Genomic DNA, 21,252 nt, shown 5'->3' with positions numbered 1-21,252 from the left:
ATATGTGACATATTTGTGGACGGGAGGTTATGTAAAGTGCAATTCAGTTTCTCCTTTTTACTAAATTTTCTAAAATTTCTAAAATTCCTTTTCACTTTGTCATTGTGGGGTATTGAGTGTAGACTGATGAGGAAAAAAATGTATTTAAACTATTTGAGCATGAGGTTGCAACATAAGAAAATGTGAAAAAGGGAAGGCGGTGTGAATACTTTCTGAAGGCACTGTACACATAGTTTGGAGCTTTGTGAATGATTTGTGGTGACAGGTCCATAAAAAAAACACCTCAGGCTCTCAGAAGTCAAATGTGGGAACCTGCATTGGTTTTTCTTGCCAAGCGAATATGCACATAATTCCCGTAAATGTGCATATATTCATTTCATACCCATCAGCCACTACACCCATACCAACAGTAAAATATCTAATTAAATCCAGTGCTGAAAACAGCTATGGAGACCTGGTATTGACTCAATAATGGAGCTGATTTGAATCCAAGAAAATCAGACTGAATTATCTTCCATGGTTGAAACAATAAAACTCAGCTGTGTTGGTGTCTGTGAGATAAAGTGACTCATAAAAATACCAGCGGTTGAAGATGCATTCAAAGAATTTACTGAAGTAAAAGTACATATACCTTAGTGTTGAAATACCCCATAACAAGTAAAAGTTGTATTGTTATAAAGAGATGGTCCCATAGTGTCAAATTATTAATTTACTGTAAAATGACAGCTGACGTTAAATGTTATATCCAGTTTCAGTGTCATCTACAGCAGGTCAGCCTATTATTCCTGTTCTGTCCAGTTGTTTAAACCAGCTGGGAATCAGGAACTCCCACAGAGTCACAATAAATAAATAAATAAATAAATAAATAAATCTAAGAGGTCACATGATTATTAATAAGTTGGAAAAAAAGAACTCAAAATATCACTGAAATACAAACTCTTATTCAGTTTTACTGGCTCTTTGTTTTTGTGGTTAATCTTCTCACAAACAGCTTGTGAGGAAGGGTTGTGAGTCTGCGTCACGTGGCTGTCAGGGGTCACAAGACCAAAAGGATGAGAATCAGTGCTTTGAACTCCAGTAATGAGCAATTCATCATCTTTTATGAAACAATGGTGACTACATCCACCAGAGAAACTGTGATTTAGTGAGAGATTTTCCTTTAAAATGTGTTGGACAAGAAGTAAAGCTGTGCAAAATGGAAATCCCTAGAAAGCTACAAATTCATGAGAACTGTGCTTAAGTAGAGTATATGACTATATCTACCTTGTAACTTTCCACTGCTGGAAAATATTCTTTGGACTGAATCCCAGAACATTTCATAAAAACACAATTTTCATTGCATGGATGGGATATGATATAATAGCAGGATAGCTGAAGAGGGCATGTTTAGAATAAATGTTTCCATCCATCAGCATCAGAAACGCATTTATATATATTCTTTGTGAACCCTGTAATCATCTGGTGACTCCTGAGATTTTTCTTGGAGCATTTTACAGGCTCCTGACCACCCTACCCTTTTTTTGCTTGTGCGCATTTACTTCACACATTAAGGTAAATGTGGCTGTGTGCTCACAGAGCCAGTCAGTACTGTAGAGTGAGGGAGGCGGGCCCAGTGGCTCCAGTCGAGGAAATGTGTGACATTCTTGTAGTTTTATGAAACAGTGCTTTGTGCAGGTATGAGGTGAGTGCACATGGGTTGATTTTGCTTTAAAAAAACAGTTCATACATTGTCTTCTACATTAACTACGTTAAATTCTCCTGAATAAACTAAAAATTAGGACCTAAAACCAAATGATGCGTCCATCTGATGTCGACGGTTTTGCCCTCCTCCTGACGATGCAGACTTTGCTCACACTTGGCATGTTTACTATGGCCATCGCCTGTAACACGTATGCTTTTAAAAGATGTTTTAGTTTTGTACACAACACCGCGCACATTGTGGCGCATCGCAGCCATTGTTGTCACAGTTCAGCACAACAAGGGACAGAGTTTCTGGGAAATCAGTCATTCCTGTTGTCAAAGTCCACGCTGTACTGTTTGGCATTAGAAAGGAAGTGCTTGGAGAAAAAAATAAAATTAGGAAACATCATCACTGAGCGTCAGTTTCATTGGAACTGCTTGAGGAAGCACTCTGTATCTAAAACTAAGATTTGAAGCAAATTTCAAAATGCAATAGCAACAATGTGTTTTGCAGCAGCAAGAAATGACTATTTTAAGATAATCATAATGAAATAATCAGTTATTCTTTGGATCTGATCTTCAGCTAAATCCTAGGTCCTAGTACAGACAGACTCAATGTGCTTGTGAGCTAATGACACACAAACAATTATAATCTTTTGTGTCTTTATTGAACACACAAATTGAACATCCACATTTATGCAGACAGCCACCCTGACATTATCCTATAAGATGCCTTGATAAGCCTGGGAGTTCATTCTCCCCTTGGTGATGCTTCCTCCACTGTTCTTCTTCTGTGGGCCATGTCATCATGTTTGTATGTAGTGCTGTTTTTACATCATACATAGTGTTGTGTGTTCTTTCCAGACAATTCAGCCTTAGTTTCATCGGTCCACAAAACATTTTCCCAGTAGTGCTGTGGAGTGTGAGGCTGCTATTTGGCAAACTTCATGTGGGCAGTGATGTGTTTTTTTTTTCAGCTTCCTGTGTGGCGTAATGCAATGTGCACCATGCTCTTTGTACCATGATTGGTGGCAGACTCATGAACAGAGATGTTTACCAGCTCCAATGACTCCTTTAAACCTTTAGCTGTTCCCCTGGGCTTCTTTTTCAACTCACTGAACATCTGCTTTGTGCCTTTGGAGTCATCTTAGCTGGGCGCCTGCTTCTAGGGAGAGTAGCCTCAGAACTAAATCGTCTCCATTCACACACAGTTTGTCTGATTGCGGCCTGATGAATATCTAAACTCTTTGAGATGACTTTGGAACCCTTTCCAGCTTTGTGTAAATCAATTCTTGGTTGTAAGTCTTCTGAGATCTCTTTTGGCGTGGTTCACATCAGCAGTTACGTCTTGTGAATATCAAACTCAAAATGTTTGAGTGTGTATTGTGAGTCAGAGTTGCTCTAACCCACACCTTCAATCTGGTTTCATTGATTGGACTCTGGGTTTGCTAACTTCTGACTCCAAATAGCTTTGTTTGATGTCATTGGCTTAGGGCTTCACATACTTTTCCCAACCTACTCTGTGAATGCTCGATTGATATATTCAATATGGACAAACATAATGCAATGTTTTGTGTGTTATTAGACCAGATACATTGTGTTTGTTCATAACTGTCAGTTAGATGAAGCTCCAACCAGATTTTAAGACGAAACTACACATAAATGCAGATAATTCCAAAGGTTTCACACACTTTTTCTTGCCACTGTACGTTGGAAGATAGAGAAAACTACTCATCACAGTTTCCCAGAGTCCAAAGGGAAAAGTGATGTCTTGTTTGACCAATCAATTCACAATAATACAAAGAAGAGATCAAATTGTCGCAAGATGGTTTATTTTTCTTTTCAGTCAAATTAAATTAAAATCACCTATACTCCTTTGCCTCAAGGTCCCTGTTGGCACCTTTTCTTCTCTTCCTGCTCCTGGCAGCAGGAAGAAATGTCACAGGGGAGGAGGCGAACAGGAAGCCCAACTTCGTCCTGATGATGGTGGACGACCTGGGTATTGGTGATGTAGGGTGCTACGGTAATGATACCATCAGGTAAGTCATAACAAATGTCCCCTAGTTCTGGTTGTATTTGCGTATCTTTTGCTCTTTTCTCACCCATTGTCGTCTCTATTTTCTGACTTTAATTCTTCTCTATCAACAACTATCATCTCTTGTTGTTTGTTATGTCAGACACATTCCAATTTTACTTTGATTTGCTGATCATACATTTTATGTGCTTTTATTTCTCAATGTATTACACCTGCTCTGTCCCTATAGGACTCCTAACATAGACAGACTGGCTTCTGAAGGGGTGAAGCTGACTCAGCACATTGCAGCTGCCCCTCTCTGCACTCCAAGCCGGGCTGCTTTCATGACGGGGCGTTATGCACTCCGCTCAGGTAACACTTAATCTAAAGCTTACTCAGCCAGTGCAAATAGGGGTATCCTGGTTGTGTGTTTGGACAGCGATTTTTGTGTCAAACACATTTTGATCTGTATTTGTTTTAATCCATATGTGTTATTTTATTTTTATTGGTTTGGCTGTTGCTTAGGAATGGGTAGCACAGGCCGTGTGCAGGTGCTGCTGTTCCTTGGAGGTTCAGGGGGTCTTCCAAAAAGTGAGAACACCTTTGCTAAGAGGCTGCAACAACAAGGGTACACCACCGGCCTAGTAGGTGAGACAGACGACTTAATATGAGAATTTGTTCACTGGTCCTTATTGTAGAATTTCTCCTGACCCATCTCCACGGGGGAGATTAAAGACAGTTATGGAATTACAGCGGGTCAGATGTTCACCATCATGTAGAGCTTGAAGATGGGTCAGTTGTACAGAGTGGCACTTGGTGTATGTATTGTATATAGAATCTCAAGTGTGGGTCTGCTTGTGCTGGACTTGTCTTGTCCTCTGCTTGTTGCGTGTTTTAGAAAGGGATGAGAAAACCTCATTGTACATAAGGAGGCAATTTGAGATGCTGTTAGGTACATTGACATTTTCCCACTTTACAAGCATTGGCAGCACAAGAAAAACACATGGTTTTGCATTTGGCATACACTGTGTTGTGCAAGTAAGAGAAGGATGCCCAGGTGTATGTAGGAATGCAGAACATAACAAATACATTTTACTTCTCTCTCTGTGGCACCACCCTAACTGTAAATGTAGAATATTAGAAACCCTGTAATTCTCCATTCATGTGACATAGCTGTGAAATTTCATGGATGTCTTTCTATTTCTGGCTTATTGTTGCCTTCCTGTCCAGTTTGAAAGAACCCTCTATTTGTAGCTGGAGGGAAACTGATTTTTAATGGGATTTGGCAGCTGAAAAATATTTACTAAATTGTGTGTGTTGCTTTCTGAAGGCAATATTATTGAATATAATAAACTGTAATTGCAGTATAATTGATGCCAACATCTTTCAGTATGTAGGCTTAAAAGTTTCACATTGCAAGGACATGTAGCCATAAACGCACTACTGCTAAAAAACAGTGAGATGCAAAGGAATGATTTATCATAGAAACTCATAGGAACGATGATTTGGATTTTCTATAAATGGAACAAACAGTAACACCACTTTAAGCAGTAACAGTCTTACAGATACTGGGCTACTCATCAGGTTATCTCTTCATATTTATCATGTATGTTAGAGAATTTTCCAGTGGTTTGTATATCTGTTTTGAGTTTTTGTCTGTTAGTTAGATTGTTTTTGGTCCGGTGTTTTCCTGTTCCAGTTTCCCTGCATTCCCATTCCTTGTCTTTATTTTTGTGTCTCTGCAGGTAAGTGGCACTTGGGTGTGAACTGTGATCACAGGGGGGATCACTGTCATCACCCTAACCAGCACGGCTTCAGCTACTTCTACGGCCTGCCCTTTACTCTGTTCAATGACTGTGTGCCTGGACACGGGAGTGACGTCCTGGCAGACCTCCAGCACACACTCCGAAATCTGACCATTATTCTTGGAGTTGGACTTTTAACACTGGTAAGGTTGATTTTGTGTCAATTCAGCATTTATGTTCCTCTTTCCTTCGAAATGATCACATAAAGGTGGATGTGAAAAAGATGGTTTATATGAGAAAGAGAGACTGCTGTAGAAAATCAAATTAAAAGCAAAAAGGAGCAGAACTGAGAGAGATACATCTGGGTTGCCAGACAACGAGGAAGAAATTGAAAAACAAAGAGTTGCTGTGCTGTTCACCCCAAAAGCAAAATAAGTAATGTGTAATCACTTAGACATGAGCCGCAGGGTTGGAAAAAAGATTGGGAACAGAAGCTGCAATTGTGAAGCTCACAGTCACGTCAGCCAGAGACCTGTTTTAGGGAAAAGCAAAATAATGTTGAAACTGAAATCTTGTGAGGACCTGGCAATGGTAAGTAAGACAAATGGGAACCAGCTGTGCCACAGGTAGAGCGAGCAAGAAAACTGGAAACAAGCGTTTGTTATAAAAGGGAAAAATAAATGAGTATAAAATAAAGAACTACAACGGTTTAGAGTGGCCTGCAGGGAGAGAGAAGTCTATAAAACTGTCCTCAGATCTAAATTTAAATACAGCACTGTATCTGTGAACAAAGGATACAATGTACTGCTTGTTTCACTTGGTGAAAATACTTAACTTCTTTGGCAGTGGTTTGTGAGATCACCTAGAGGCAAAATCACGGAATTGCAACAGAATCTGCCTCCAAGTGATGTTAAGTAATATGAAGTGTCCTGTTACACTGTGGGTCCAGAGCAATACACTGAAACAGCCCAGCAATGAATGATACCGTTGTGGAGATGATAATGTTACATAGGGGTGGAGACATTGTCAGGGAGGATTTGATTTAACTGTTCTAGTTTGTGCTAGTGTTGGGTTAGGTTGCATCATGTTTTAATTTGTTCCCTCCCTAGTGTGTGTGTGTGTGTGTGTGTGTGTGTGTGTGTGTGTGTGTGCGCATAGATGTATAGTTAAAGTTATATGGCCATGTTGGATTTTTAAAGCAAAAGGATCATCACTATCAATGTTAACATATTAATCAGCAATAGAAGATTAGGAATTTATGCTGAGAAGCAACATTACATTACATTAAAAACACTATTGACTTTTCTAGCATTATTTTGTACCTTTTGTATTTCTTACCATTTTTTATACAAATGATATATATTTTTTATTTTATGTTCAGTATTTTTAGTATCGTAGTACCTTCACAGAATGCATTTTGTGTGAACATATATGCAGTTGCTGTGTATCTTCATATGTGGTTGTGTATTGTATAACAGTTGCTTCATTTTGTGTGTGGATGTGTTACACAATTTCAGGTGTGCGCCCATGTGTGTGGCCTCCTTGAAGTCAACCTCTGGTTCCTGGTAGCACTTTTCTTTCTCTGCATCTTAGCAACGGCTATATGGTATGTGCCCTTTAAACTCCTGCCGACCTGGAACTGCATCATCATGAGGAACCAAGAGGTGATTGAACAGCCGATGACAGTGGAGACGTTGCCCCAGAGGTTGCTGGGAGAAGCACAACATTTTATAAAGAGGTAGGGGTGCACCATCAAAATATTGCTTTTGTTTCTTTAAAGTAAATCTTCTGAAAAAGAAAATGGTATCTCACCAGTAAGCTGCTCCGAGTAGTCTTATGTTTGCAATCTGATCAGGGCAGCCTCCACTTGTGGCGCTTGACCCAAAGCCTGTTTGTTTCTACTGAAATATAAAATATATGAGTACACACGTGATGCACTAGTGAGTCTTTACACTACCTGGACAGTGTACGTGGGATTGACTCAAAACAAAACTGCAGTCCCCATGTTTATTCTTGTGAAGCAACAAGTCAGTATGTGGCTCATTGATGAAACACTGTAGATTTACTGACAGTATTAAAAATAGTGTTGCCTTATCCTTTATCATACTTGACATAAAGCATTGTAAATGCTCACTATTTAAAATGACATTCATGCCTGATGAGTGAGCTTCTCAATTTATGTCTTCCCCCTCAGGAATGTTGATCGTCCGTTCCTCCTCTTCTTCTCAATGGCCCATATCCACACACCTCTCTTCAAAACTCCTGCTTTTGCTGGCAAAAGTCGCCATGGTTGCTACGGTGACAACGTAGAGGAAATGGACTGGATCATCGGTGAGTCAGGGCTGTAAAGTGAATGGGCTAATTGTAGCAGGCAGTTGCAGTTGGCCATCCGCTATGGTGAAGCTTTTCACTCAGGTGTTGACATGTCCTTGTCACTGGAGCCCGTATGTTTCAGTTTTAGCTGTTCTGTTGATGTCTATGGTGTCTCTCATGATGAATATTACAAATCATCTTTCTGTTGTACCTTAACATACCATGGTTTAGAAAACCTGACTAAAGTCTTGACCTGTTTACACCCTGTCTGATTGTGTCTCTTGCCCCAATCTGATTTTACAGTAGCAATGTTGCCATATTAGGAAAAGAAGACCCAAGTTGTAATATACCAGGATTTTATTATAAACAGTGGGAAAGCCAGAGCATGACAAAGCCACATCAGTCTCCTCTCAGCAGAGTTTAAACTCCCTCACATGATGTAGTAATCTAATGCTGTATTAATATGTTTTCTAGGTAAGTTGACAGAGACGGTGGACTCCCTTGGCCTAGCCAACAATACTCTGATGTACTTTACATCAGACCATGGTGGACACTTAGAAGATGCCGACTCAATAATCGGCCAGAAAGGAGGCTGGAACAGCATCTATAAAGGTAGACAGTGTCTTGACTGTTTTTACTGACAGACACTGCAATCTTTGATGTATTTACAGCAAACATTCAGATGTTTTCCTGGTATTTGAATTCAAAAGTGTATGTAATTTTCAGTGCATTTATTGCAAAACGATTATTTGTGTTGTGTAATATCTCTTAATTTCTCACCCCTAGGTGGGAAGGCAATGGGGGGCTGGGAGGGTGGGATAAGAGTACCTGGTATTTTCCGCTGGCCTGGCAGACTGGCAGCTGGGAGAGTAATAGATGAACCAACTAGTCTTATGGACCTGTATCCTACACTGAAGTATTTAGCGAAGGACACACAGCCAGACAGGTACAAACTCGCTGATATGGGTGTTTTAATTGTATTGTGTGTACTCTGGTCTTATTTGTTTCCCCAGTTTTTTCTTGGAATGGTGGAAAAGCTTGTGTACAGTGTTTGTTAAGTACAATGGTACACCAAACCATAACACAGAGTTATAAAAACAGGGGAGAGAAGTTACTCTAAACTTCAACATATTAACTGAGGTGTTTTGTAACCAGATGATTAGTGTGGATTCAAAAGTATCTCATTATCTGTAAAGAACCATGTCTTTTGTTGTGGAGAAGGCTGCTGTGTAGAAGAGGGCCAGACATGATATAAATATGGCTAGAATTTTGTTTTGTCATGAAGACCAAAAAAAATTGTATGCACTTGTTACTTATTTTATCAGAACTTATTAACTTTTCCTAGCGAGCTTGTCTTCTTGTGTTTTGATCAAAGTTCCTTATCTTTATATGGGATGTAAATAATCTTAACACTGAAATAGATTTTATTTCAACATTAAAAAATAGCTCCTGCCACATATCATGTCTGACCTTCTGTGTGAAATCGAACAAAGATTGATATTTACTATGTGAAATATTTCATTATAGAGCAAAAGATCAAAAGTCCAGTATTTCACCTGCATGCAGTGGTGTTCCATTAACACACACATCTGCCCCTTGGGTTTAAAGCATATTGTATCTCAACAATACAACTTTCCCCTGTATCTTTCTCCCAGACATTTAGATGGCTATAACCTCATGCCACTGTTGGAAGGGAAAGTAGAGCGATCAGAGCATGAATTCATGTTCCACTACTGCGGCATCTACCTGAATGCGGTTCGCTGGCACCCACCTGGCAGTAAGTTCAACATGCTGTTGATACAGAGAGATGTTCCAAATCATCTGGCAAACAAAATATTTTTTCTGACTGATTATTTATTCTGCAGATCAGGCCACATGGGTGGATGTGATTTTAGCTTTAAGATACAAAACAAACTGAACCGTTGCTTTCGGCTTTCACAAAGAGAAACAACTAAAAACAAGATGCGAACTAAGAACAAGATGCCCTCTGCAACACAATTTCTAAGACAAAAATAAATTGAACAATACAAAATACAAACCCTTTGACATTCTTGCTAGAATGTGAATGTAAGTGAAGAATCAGATTTTTAAGATGTGTGGCTGTTTAGATTTAAGTTGTGACTTGAATTCTACTTATTGAGTCCATAATGTTCTGATCTGTGTTCTCGGGTGTGTGTTTTTCATCTAGGCGACTCCGTTTTCAAGGTTCACTTTTTCACTCCCAACTTTTCTCCCCCGGGAGCCGGTGGATGCTATGACACTAAGGTCTGTCTATGTCACGGAGAGCATGTGACGTACCACAATCCACCACTGTTGTATGACATTTTCCACGACCCCTCAGAGTCCCACCCTCTTACCCCTGATACTGAGCTGCGATATGCTGAAATCTTTGAGCAGACTGCCAAAGCTGTGGGAAAGCATCAAAATACCTTCTCAAATAAACAGGTGTCAGATGATACTCAGTCACACGCCAACACAGATGCTCACACTGTTCAAAACCAGATGACGTGGGAGAAGATTCTCTGGAGACCCTGGCTTCAGCCCTGCTGTGGCACCTTTCCATTCTGTGGCTGCAAAGAGGACACCCCACATATTTAAGAGAAAAGCACACCCTGGCACTTTTAAAAACTTGAAGAAAAGAAGAACAGCTTGGGCTTTGTGAAGCTCCTCTGGAGTCTGTGGCAGGGTTTTCACTTTTTTCAAGAATAATATAATACTGTAATTTTTATTGCAGGCTGCATTCAGGTGCCTTCGCCATTCCATTTGTTCAGAGCATTTCAAAGATGTGACATGAAAAGGTATGGCCTCCAGACTTGGTGTAAAAACCTGTCCTACCATGCTGTTTTGGATATCAGACTAGACACCACTGAAACTGAAAAGCCGTGTTTAATCTAAAATTTAAAATGATTCTACAAGGCAATTGACTGTATTGTAAGTATGAAGTTGAAGCAATAGTCATATTGTTTAGAACACATCTTTAAAATTGAAACTAAATTTAAATTAAAAGTGTCAACCAAACTTAGTTGAAATACTACTGAAACAAAAAAGAAAAAAAAATTAAACAATGTACTGACTGTACTATACCTGTGGTCAGTGCATTATGCATGTACTCAGTGCAGCGGAGTCAACAATAAATCTTAACTTGCATGAAGAGGACGTCTGTTATTTCCATGTACCATTCATTAAGTGAAGGATCTGTTCAGCTGGTGCTCTTATTTCTTCCAAGGAAAAAATGTCAACAGTGCATAGAGTACGATACAATAAAAAAAAAAAGTTTTGCTTGCATTTTGGTCACTGTATCTACATTTAAACATATAGTGAGGACATTGTAGTATTTGTGACAGCCCTCTGTTTGTTAATGTAGCTAATTCGGTCCAATGTTTCAGTTGAGTAGGACCAAAAATAGAGGTAAAATTCCTGAAGAAGGTAAGTTGGTGTGTGAACCATTAGGGGGCAGAGTCAGACTGTGTTTGGGAAGATGGTTAGCTGTACTGTGTATTTGAGAGAGAATGAGGGAGAGGGAAGAGTGTGGAGGGCAAGGGTGAGATTTCAGTTCTGTCACTGTGGGTTGTGTGGTATTAATTTTACATAAATATCAGTACTGTGAATATTTTCAGTGCAAAACAAACAAAAGAGACTTAGTCCAAGCATGTACTGGTACAGAACATTTAGGTATTACTGTAACCAAGTATAATATTGCATATGTAGAGATTAACTGAAGGTTAGGAATGGAATCGCCCCCTCTTTTGTGCATTCTGGTTTGCTTTTAGTTACAGTGGTAACCATCTTTTTGGCTTTTTTTTTTCTTTTGCTCTTGATTCTCCACCAGTCCTGCTCCATTTTCCATACCTTCCTTCTTTCCCCTCCTTTTCTTAAATATCCACAAAATTCTCACCTGTAACTTCTTTCCCTTCCTACTCATCTGTGTAGTTTTGGTAACATAATAATGCTTTTTGATCTCACAAAAGATTGTTTTTTTTCACTTACTCCCCTTCAGGCAGATCAGAGCACACGGTCAGCTGCAGAACAGCACTGCTCAAGGACACTAAGGCAGAGTGGATGTTGGCCAGCAGGGTGTCCTATTTTGACCACAAGGACATCCTGGATTTTACAGATCTTCAATAATAAATGACTTTAAAGACTGTGGGAACTTCTCCATCATCTGTGTCATCGTCATTCATTATCATCCTCATCAGCACTTGCACTATCTCCCTCCAGCAGTGTCTGGCTGTCAAAACATCAAAGTTTGCAACAGCAGCAGGCCATAATTGCTCTCCTTCCTTCCCTCCTCTCTGTTTCCTCTTCCTCCATCTCCTCCTCTGTGTTGCCCCCCCCACCCCACCCCACCCCTTCCCCGTACTGCCCCGTCAGAAACTCCACTGGCATTAGCGAGTGAGGAGGGAAATTTCATCATCATCATCATCACTGTAATCGTTGCCATCACGGTCGTAGTATTTACTTCTCTCCCTCCAGCAGAGACCCGCACATCAAACACTCAGCAAGCTCATTACAGTAGCCACTCCATTATATCTCAAACAGTAAATCATGCAGTCGACCATACATAACGACATTTGGCTGTACATCAGAGTTAACGATGGCTGGTGGGACTGAATGTTACTGGCTGTACATCATATCACACGCACACGTTAACCATGTGCACACATAACCACATAGAAACATACACGCGTGCACAAGCGTAAATGCACACACGTTTTTGTACACACTTGCACGTCATATATCACGTTGTTTAGAGCAGATCAGTGGTTTTCTGTAAAGGTCAGTGTTTCAGGAGACGCCATAAAGCATTTTTATAACCTTCTGTTGACACACATTAACACACATACAGCTCTCCTGCATTAGACATGTTACATACACAAACACTGGCAGCTAAGGGGCTGGGCTGTGGTCTTTTTTTAAAGTTGTGGGATTGTGCTTATAGTTTGGATGATGCTAAGAATAGAGGTTATTACAGACCACAGAATGTTTTTAAAATTAACATTGTCAGCTGACTGTGGTAAAATATCTTTGTTGTGGAAAATCTGTTTGCCATCTTTGCAATTCACTTTCACTGCCAAATTTATTGACAATGTCAAACCTAGAAAATGTTTGTTGTGTTCAACATTTGAAGTCTGAATTATGGGAACTGTTCTGATACTGACCGTCTAAATGTGAAATACAGAGACATATCACAATTGCTCTGTCAGTTAAATTCTCAACTCTGCTGTCCTCTGAAGGACACCATTGTAAACCTGTGGTAAACCATTGAGGTAATAGTTCGTTTTAGGAAATGCACTTATTTGATCTGAGATCTGAGAGGTTAACACTTTCATATCTGTATGGAGTTACACTTTAACTGGGAGACAATGAGTCCAGGTTAGCATCAAAACTTAGCTGGTAGCTGTTTCAGCTGTTTAAGTTAAGCTAATTATCTCTTGGGTCCAGCTCCATAAGCTATGTAAGTGACAGATATGAAAGTGATATTGATCTTTTCATCTAAATCGCTCAAAGAAAAAGAGTAAGTGTATTTCTCAAAATGTTGAGCAATAGCTTTCACAGTAAGATCACCAATTTGTAAGTGGCTTTCTTTAAAGTGGCTTCACATGATGGAAGAGTTTGACAAATAAAAGCAAAAAAAAAAATGTGCATTTTGCATCTGATCTTAGCAGAAAATACTCAAGTGGTAAAATATCCCTTTAAACCTACCTACAACTTGTCCACCTAAAAGACCATATCCTGTGTCTGATTTATTCCCACCAATCTCAGTGTGAGAAGCTGTTTGTTGGCTGTGAAACTGTGGGAAGGAAAGAAAAAGAAAATCTATTTATATACATGAAAATCAGGGCAGAGTTTCTGTGGTCAGTCAGTAGCCACATTACTGTTCTGTTTGGCTGAGGTTTTGTCAAAACCACAACTGACCTCTGTGGTAAAGCTGTCACATACCATTACAATCTACAGCCCATGCCCAGCGCAGCATGCACTCTTTGCCATCCTATCTCAGTTTATGCCTTTTATTATTTCCTCAAAAATTAAAGCTAACATTGTCTGCAGTGGTTTGAGAGGCCCAGGGACACGTGATCAGGGAACTAAATAAAACATTCACAGCACTATCTTAAAAACTAGATTTAATTAGAAGTCAGGGGAAAAGGTGAGATTTCACAGATGCAGATACGTTCCACATCTGACCACTACTAAATCCTCCAAAAGACCAGTATTACTCCATTAGTCAATGCTGACCATCTATTTGCCCATATATCTGTTTCTCCTTCTGGTTAATCTGTGTTCTTGATTAGGGAAAACAGCTGAAAATATCTGTGGTTTGTCAGGGTCCTGCTGCTCTGTTCTGTTTTGTTCAGATGTGGTCTCACCTACCACAATAGATTGCTGTGGCAGAGCAGCAATTACACACCATTACAGCACTATTACATTAGGAAGCATGGAAAATGTGTGATGGAGAGAGAGAGTGTCTGTGTCAGGTTTGTCAATGAATGAGGCTTTTTAGAGAGTAAGACAGGGGTGTTTACGCTGCTATTAGTGCAGACTGGATTTGTTAGCATGCAGTACATGTCTTTGTGTGCAAGGGCACAGTGCAGAGAAGAGGAGAATGCATTTGCATATGAAGCTGTATGCTTGTTTATATCATAAATGTCAGTGCAGCAGATTTTTGTGCATGTACGTATTAGTATTATGAGTTTATATGTGTGCGTGTTTTCAGCAGAGCTGGGCAGAATAGTTACCGAGATAGGGGATGAGATGCTGTCTCTGTTGGGGAACTTCCACTGCACACACAGATACACACACACTAACTCTAATTGATTTAGTACAGACATGAGCCCTTTTCAGTCGCTGCATGTCTGTACTCTGCCCTTAAATCTAAATGTAGATCTTTTGCTGATCCCAGAGACCAGCGGGGGAGTGGTACACTACCAGATCATATTGGGTTTTTGTGTATGTGCGTGTTTAGTGTGGTACAGCGTCTGTGGTTTGAGCATGTGTCATGTTGCGTGCCATATGGTCAAAATTACCCCTCACGAGGGACAAGGCTCCAGGCAGGGAACAGGGTATTTGGACTGGGATATTGGCACTCACACACACACACACACACGCATACACTTCTGTGCACACATAATCAAACCATAAAACTTGCACATGGACATGCACGCCCTCCACACACATTTTCTCACTAATGTAGACCTATTAGTGACAAACAAAACACTTTCAGTCATTAATACTCACATGCACACACACGAATACGCTCCTGCACAGTCACAATCACCAACACACACTACCCCCTGCAAGCTTAAACATTCAGCTGTTTGGTGACAAGAAGTGTTTAGGGCGGTGGGGTTTGACGAGGAACAGATAGCTAAATAACAAGGCTAATAGGACAATTGTAGCCTTACACACACACACACACGCTATGCTTAACCTCTCTTCCTGTCCTTATGCCTCTTAAACTGACAGAATTTGGCTCCAACACTCTCATCTGTTTTTCAGTTTAGCGCTCCAAAGCAACAGCTCTCAGGGGTTTTTTTTGTCGCAGAGGAACGCTTTGACTCAGGGGCACGAAAAAGAACAACTGCAGCAAAATGCTAAATTACTCCTGGTTAGCAAGACACATCAGAGTGGTGTGTGTAATTTGGGAGAATTACAGGTTTTCAAAGCGCGACCAACTCCCACATCTGACACCTCGACCCACACAAACACACACATACGGCATCAGCCTGTTGCAACTCAGACTACAGATGTCACAGTAATGTCAGTCACTCTTTGTGATGGGCTTCCAGAAAACTACATGTATGGCCTGCATATGTTCACTCATCCTACTTCGTGGTTGGAAAACCACTGATTAGGATGCAGCAGTTTTTAGTATTTGCATTTTATTGTCCTAGACATCCTTTGTTGAGGCAAGTCATTTAGTTTAGACTGACATAAATTGGGTCAAAAAGAACCACATGATCGGTGGGACTCTCCGGATCACTGAGCACCATCATGTTCTCATTTTTAGCCACAAGTTTGAACATAAAAATACACAAAATAAAATGTAGCAATGATCAGGTCTTTTCTTTGTTTTGAAAACTGGATGAAAACAAAATGATCCTTCCCCCGCATTTAAACACCCATGAAGATGTGGCAGAGCATGGGAAGAAGCAGAGTGAGATTACTGACCAACCACGCTACCTTGGGAATTTCACCTGGGGAAATATGTACAGTAATAGTCTGACAATACTCTGACACTGAATACTATTAAGGAAATTCGGATTACACTTACGGCACACAAGCTCATTTAAGGAAGATGGAGTAAATTTTAATTATAGAAATTAAACAAAGAGGAGGAAGTAGCTGCAGGATGGAAAAAAAACAAACATTAGCATTTCAAAGTAATATAATCTAAGACTCTATTAGATGCTATATTTAGGGTAGTAAACAAATTCTTTATTGCAAAAATACACATTTTAAAATTTGAATCAACAAGAAGAACTTGCCTCCCCAACAGCCCAGCAGGTTCAATCAACATGAGAAAAAGCAAACAAACAAAAAAACACATTCTTATTCTATAAGAAAAACACGATTCAATTTAGTTTAAATTAGACTTTTGGTGACTGCAATATCAAAATACAAGTGAAACCAGTTTGAAGCATTTAGAACTGCTCGACCAGATATTCCCTCTATAACTCATCATGACAGGGTCTAGGCTGGTGAACAGCAGGGGGAATAGGACACAGAGCAGGAATGAATAATGGAAACATGGTGCGATGGTCAGTGGAGGAGGGGAGGGGTGACATATGATGGAATGAATGATAGTGGGAATAGAAGAGGGAGAATGGAGGCATAGCAATAGGAGAGATGCTTGAGGTGTGACCAGAAAGATACAGACTGGTTGATGACAAATTTAACAAAACTGTTTCTTTTTTCCTCATAGGACGGTTAAAAAAAAAGACAGAGAGAGAGAGAAGGAGGGAGGAAGAGGGAAAAATTATTCTTGAAGAATGTGACCGACCTTTGTCATATTGTTTCGTATGAGGGAGAGACTGACAAAGAGATGAAACAGGTAGTGGAACTGAGAAAAACACTCATACTGTAATCACTGGGGAAAGAAATCAGATGAAACAGGCTGAAGAAGGGATGAGAGAAAGAAAATCATTGCGAGACATTGATGAAAACCTTAAGGATCTCTCTCTAGGGACAGAGAATAGAAAGTCTGTCACATAAAAAAACAATAGATGAAAGAAGTGAGGATGAGAAAGAGAGAGAGAGAGCGGCAGAAGCAGGTCTCAGATCTACAATTAAAAACAACAGAAACATACACTATATAGTGTGGCCAAAACTATATGGACACCCTAGCTCACAGTTTTCTGTACCATATTTCTAGGACCCAGTTTAATATTTTGTAACTAAGAACATTTACTCTATGTGCTTGAGTACAATGTTGAGGTACCTGCGCTTTCCTTGAGTATTTTCATTTTATGCTAAAGGTGTACTTCTGCTCCACTGTATTTCAATCAGGAGACAGAGCAAATTCATTGTGAGCAGGCATGACAGAGTTTGCAGGAAGTAGATCACCACAGGGAAGCGATCCTATGGATTAAATGCTTCCGCCGTGAACGAACCTCCCCCGGCAGCCTCGACACTGGTCGTGATGATCAGGAATGGAGATCGGGATTGGGACGTTCTCATACAGGGAGACTTCAGATCGGAGGGCTTGACTGGAGAGGGCCGCAGTTGAGGTGGTGAAAGGGGCGGATGCGGGCCGCGAGTAGCCACGGTGCTGAAATGACTGACAGCTGAATGACAACGGAGAGACAGAGAGAGAGGGGAGGGGGGGGGGGGGGGGAGAGAGAGAGAGAGAGAGCGCACTTTTAAATTTTGAGGTGCTTACGAGTGATTGGCTAAAGACGAGCGTGCCGGGCTGTGGTTGGATGAAGACAAGTACGAGCTTAGAAATACCGGGAAACTCTGCGTAGAACGCATGCGCAGGAAGACGATTCTTCTTCCTTTCATCGTGTTTTCCTTTCACAGGTAAATGCCACTACATTTATTTGCTACCTTATTTACAAGTGGATTTGCAGATTCGTATTACTAATACAAAATGTAATCAACAAATATATTGTGATCATTATAGGGCAAGACTGTATTGATCCCCAGGGGTAAATTAAAAGCAGCTACCCAGCAGTACATAAAGAAATGAAAACCAGCTGCATCATCAGCAATAACAGTGCGTTATATAATGCAATATATTGTTCTGAAATGTTCCATCCTGTCTGAGCAGTGCTACTTTTACTTAGGTAGAAGGTCTGTGCCATAAAATGTCTGTTCACTTCTACCACCAAGGCTTTGAGCTAAGCCCTTTATTTCCAACCAAGGGAAATCTTAACTGGCAGCATACAATGATTATTTCAGACAATAGCGTACAATAGTGCAACCTTGTATAGTTTGACAAGACCTTGTCTTGTTTCAGTTTTACAATACACCTGTGTGCACAGCGAGGTACATAAAGAAATCTTTTTTCTATTTTGGTGTGAAAGAACTTGTCTGACCTGCACAGAGCCTTGACCTTATGAAACACCTTTGGGATTAACTGAAGCACCAGCTCTGATCTAGCCCATATGACCCAACATCAGTGCCTCACTAATGTTCTTGTGGCTTAATGGGAGCAAATCCAAACAGCCAACTTCCAGAAACAGAAAGCCTTCCTAGAGGAGTGGAGGCTGTTCTAGCAGTGTATTCATGCACATGGTTTAGGAATTAGATGTTCAAAAACACTGTATGGGTGATTTGATTGAGTTTATTTTTGACCATCTGGTGTGGATGCATAGGTCAGTGTGTCTAGGGAAGATAAAAGGACACAGAGAAGGGGTGGATGTTTGGAGCTGGACATTTCATCTTGAAGAAGAAAGAGAGATGACACAAAAGATTGAAGGAGCAAGAAGGAGAGGCTCTGTTTTTTGAGAGATGGCTGAAGACTGATAGAAGAATTTGTCATCACTGGAGAGATGAGAAGAGGAGAGTAAGATGAACTGAAGGATGAGATTGAGAGAGGCAGAGTGAAGGAGAGAGGGGAAGGGACATGAAGAGAGATGGAGAGGGGTTCAGGGGGCATAATAATGACAAAATGACAAGAGGATGATCGAAGCATGGGTCATGTTTACCCACAGGAGAGGGAGAGTGAGAGAGACGGCGAAGAGTCTTGAGGCGGCGAAGCGACAGCAGACTGAAGGGTCACTCTGTTTACGGGGAGAAGGAGAGATTGAGGGATATTGATGTGTGGGGGGAGGAGAGAGATGAGGAGAGACAGCTCGGGATGGAGAGAGGGCCTCTGGCTCTGAAAAGAGAAAGGGATGATGAAGCAAAGGAGGGACAGAGATGATGAAAGCCTGAGAGGGGGAACAGTCATACAAGGGAGGAGAAGAAAGAGAGAAGCCGAAATCCTGTGAGAATATGGAGTCCACTGCACAGAGGCACTTCTTTGATGTTTTGGAAAGAAGCAGGAAACATGAGGGATTCAGTGTGCAGCAATACTGAAGACTGAGAGCAGTGAATGATTTATCTGTGTGTTTGAAGGGAGAAGTACAGACAGAAGGAGAGAGATGGTTGCAAGGTTGGGGCTCTGCCCTGAGCTGAGAAAGGGAGAGCAGGTCATCAGATCAAGACCACGGTCATGATTTCCTGCAAGTCGTTTGGGAAATCCAAACAGGTTTTCACTGGGCTCCATTTAGACTGAACAAATAATTATACACTTTTAGGACTCACAATCACGTCTGCACACATTTTCGACTTGGTTGCAAATGAGAAGGGATTAAAGACTTTATGTGAAAGAGAACATTTTATAGGCCTGGTACACCAAACTGAACTTGGCTAATATACTCAAATGTGTAACTGACCTGATTTTATTATGTGGTACTAATGTGTGGAACCCCCTGACAAACGAAGACTATGAGAAAACTGTGAGAACACCCAACTGATACCCTGCACACTAAAATTTACAAGAACATCCTTGGAGTCCAAAACACAACAAACAATAGCGGCCAAACTGATTTGGGCCAATATCCACCATTAATTATGATCCAACAAGAGCAATGAAATTACATAAACAGCTTAAGGCCAGTGAGCCCAGCTTCTACCAGCTGCACATTGCCAAGAGGAAAAGAGTTGGTCACGAGGCTCAGCTCCTCTAACAGTGCACAGTCTCAGCACAGCCCTCACTAGACAAAAGCACAGAGTTCTTTACAAATATAAAAAACCAAGAACAAAATTCTTAGATCAAGACAAAATTCAGTTCTTGGAGGAAAAAACTTCCGCTCATCTGTTTCACGATGGTTCTCACTATTACATTCAATAGAGCCTATATACTCTTATTCTATAGATTCTTTTAGCGTTATTCGTTATTTCATTTTAACTATTTCCATTGATTTGTTATATTTTAATTGCATTATACTGTGCAGCAATGTAATATAGTGGTTTCTGTTGTTATGTTTTGTGTTGCATCCTGGAGCAACATGTAAATAATTTGTTTCTTGTCCTTTCTTACATTTTGAATTATTTTACTTACATTGCAAACCTTGACTGTACTAATTTTGCTTGTGTTAATAAAGCAGATTTTATTCTGGTGAGAGAAAAAAAGAATTTAGAGGGGGAGACGATGTGTCAGAGAGGTGACTTCTCTGCAGAGAGAGTGAGAGAGAGAGAGAGAGTGAGAGTGATGGCCTGAGTGAGAAACAGATGAGTGAATGGTGGAGAAAATGCTGACTCACTCCATTGGGAGGAAAATGGTGGTAATGAGCAAGGTTGAGGAAGCCAGGAGTCGGGGTGAGAAGGGATAAAGGGGGACAAAGGGCGGAACGGAGCAAGAGAGAGTAAAGGGGAATGGAGAGATGCTAGGAGAGAGAGAGAAAATAGATGGATGAAGGGAGTGGCGGGGGTGAGGTCATGCTTTTGCTATCATTATACATATGTAGGTCATCCCTCTTTTTCTCTGCTCAGATGATTTAGGCTTCAAGTACACCTGTTTCTCACTGATAATGACAGCACATTGGAATGGGCCTCCACTGTGTGTGTGTGTGTATGTGTGCGTGTGTGTTTTGTGGAGGTCCGACAACTCCTCCACACAACAAAATAGTTTGCTGTTTGGTTGCTTGTGATTTCCTTCCAAAATAACTTGTGTGAGTGTTTTCTGATCTGGCCCCCCCCTACTGACAGACCAGCAGTCCCAAGACAATTACAAATTATTGTTTGGTTACATTAAGGGCCAAAAACTACATAGCCAAGGTTAAAGGATAAGGCTGGTGTAATACTATATATTTCTTATTGTCAGCAAATCCCACAAAAAGACCAAAACCAATTCTGTCTGTCTTCCCTACCCTGTTTGTGGCACTCAGCCCAAAGCACATTGCTTGGTACTGAAGACATAAATCTTTAAAAATGGGTCCCCAGATTTATAGTCAGTCATTTCCCAAAGCAACTGGGCACTGTAGTTTTTAGCACATGTTACTCACATAGGACTAA

General features: G+C 40.6%; 1 protein-coding gene across 2 annotated transcripts; it reads left to right on the top strand.

Annotated features, from left to right (window-relative positions):
• The first annotated feature begins 1,582 nt into the window (after positions 1-1,582).
• On the top strand, positions 1,583-11,236 carry arsh (arylsulfatase H). Of its 2 annotated transcripts, none has more exons than XM_041057275.1 (11): positions 1,583-1,681; positions 3,573-3,719; positions 3,945-4,066; positions 4,220-4,342; positions 5,440-5,642; positions 6,957-7,177; positions 7,634-7,770; positions 8,227-8,364; positions 8,539-8,698; positions 9,408-9,529; positions 9,941-11,235. In XM_041057275.1, exons 1-11 carry the CDS (start codon positions 1,677-1,679, stop codon positions 10,348-10,350), a joined length of 1,788 nt encoding a protein of 595 aa, XP_040913209.1. In that variant the 5' UTR covers positions 1,583-1,676; the 3' UTR covers positions 10,351-11,235. The 2 variants fall into 2 exon arrangements, with proteins under 2 accessions (XP_040913209.1, XP_040913210.1); XM_041057276.1 differs by having other exon boundaries at positions 1,635-1,681; positions 3,567-3,719; positions 9,941-11,236.
• Positions 11,237-21,252: the final 10,016 nt, after the last annotated feature.

The sequence above is a fragment of the Toxotes jaculatrix genome, chromosome 15 (assembly GCF_017976425.1).
Source record: "Toxotes jaculatrix isolate fToxJac2 chromosome 15, fToxJac2.pri, whole genome shotgun sequence".
Taxonomy (NCBI): Eukaryota; Metazoa; Chordata; class Actinopteri; family Toxotidae; genus Toxotes; species Toxotes jaculatrix.
This window is presented reverse-complemented; position numbering and strand designations above follow the sequence as displayed.

Bases quoted from the DNA above. Each gene is read 5' to 3' on its own strand.
- arsh (XM_041057276.1), top strand. The intron at 4,343-5,439 runs GTGAGACAGACG...GTGTCTCTGCAG, and splicing joins GTACACCACCGGCCTAGTAG to GTAAGTGGCACTTGGGTGTG. The intron at 7,771-8,226 runs GTGAGTCAGGGC...TATGTTTTCTAG, and splicing joins GGAAATGGACTGGATCATCG to GTAAGTTGACAGAGACGGTG.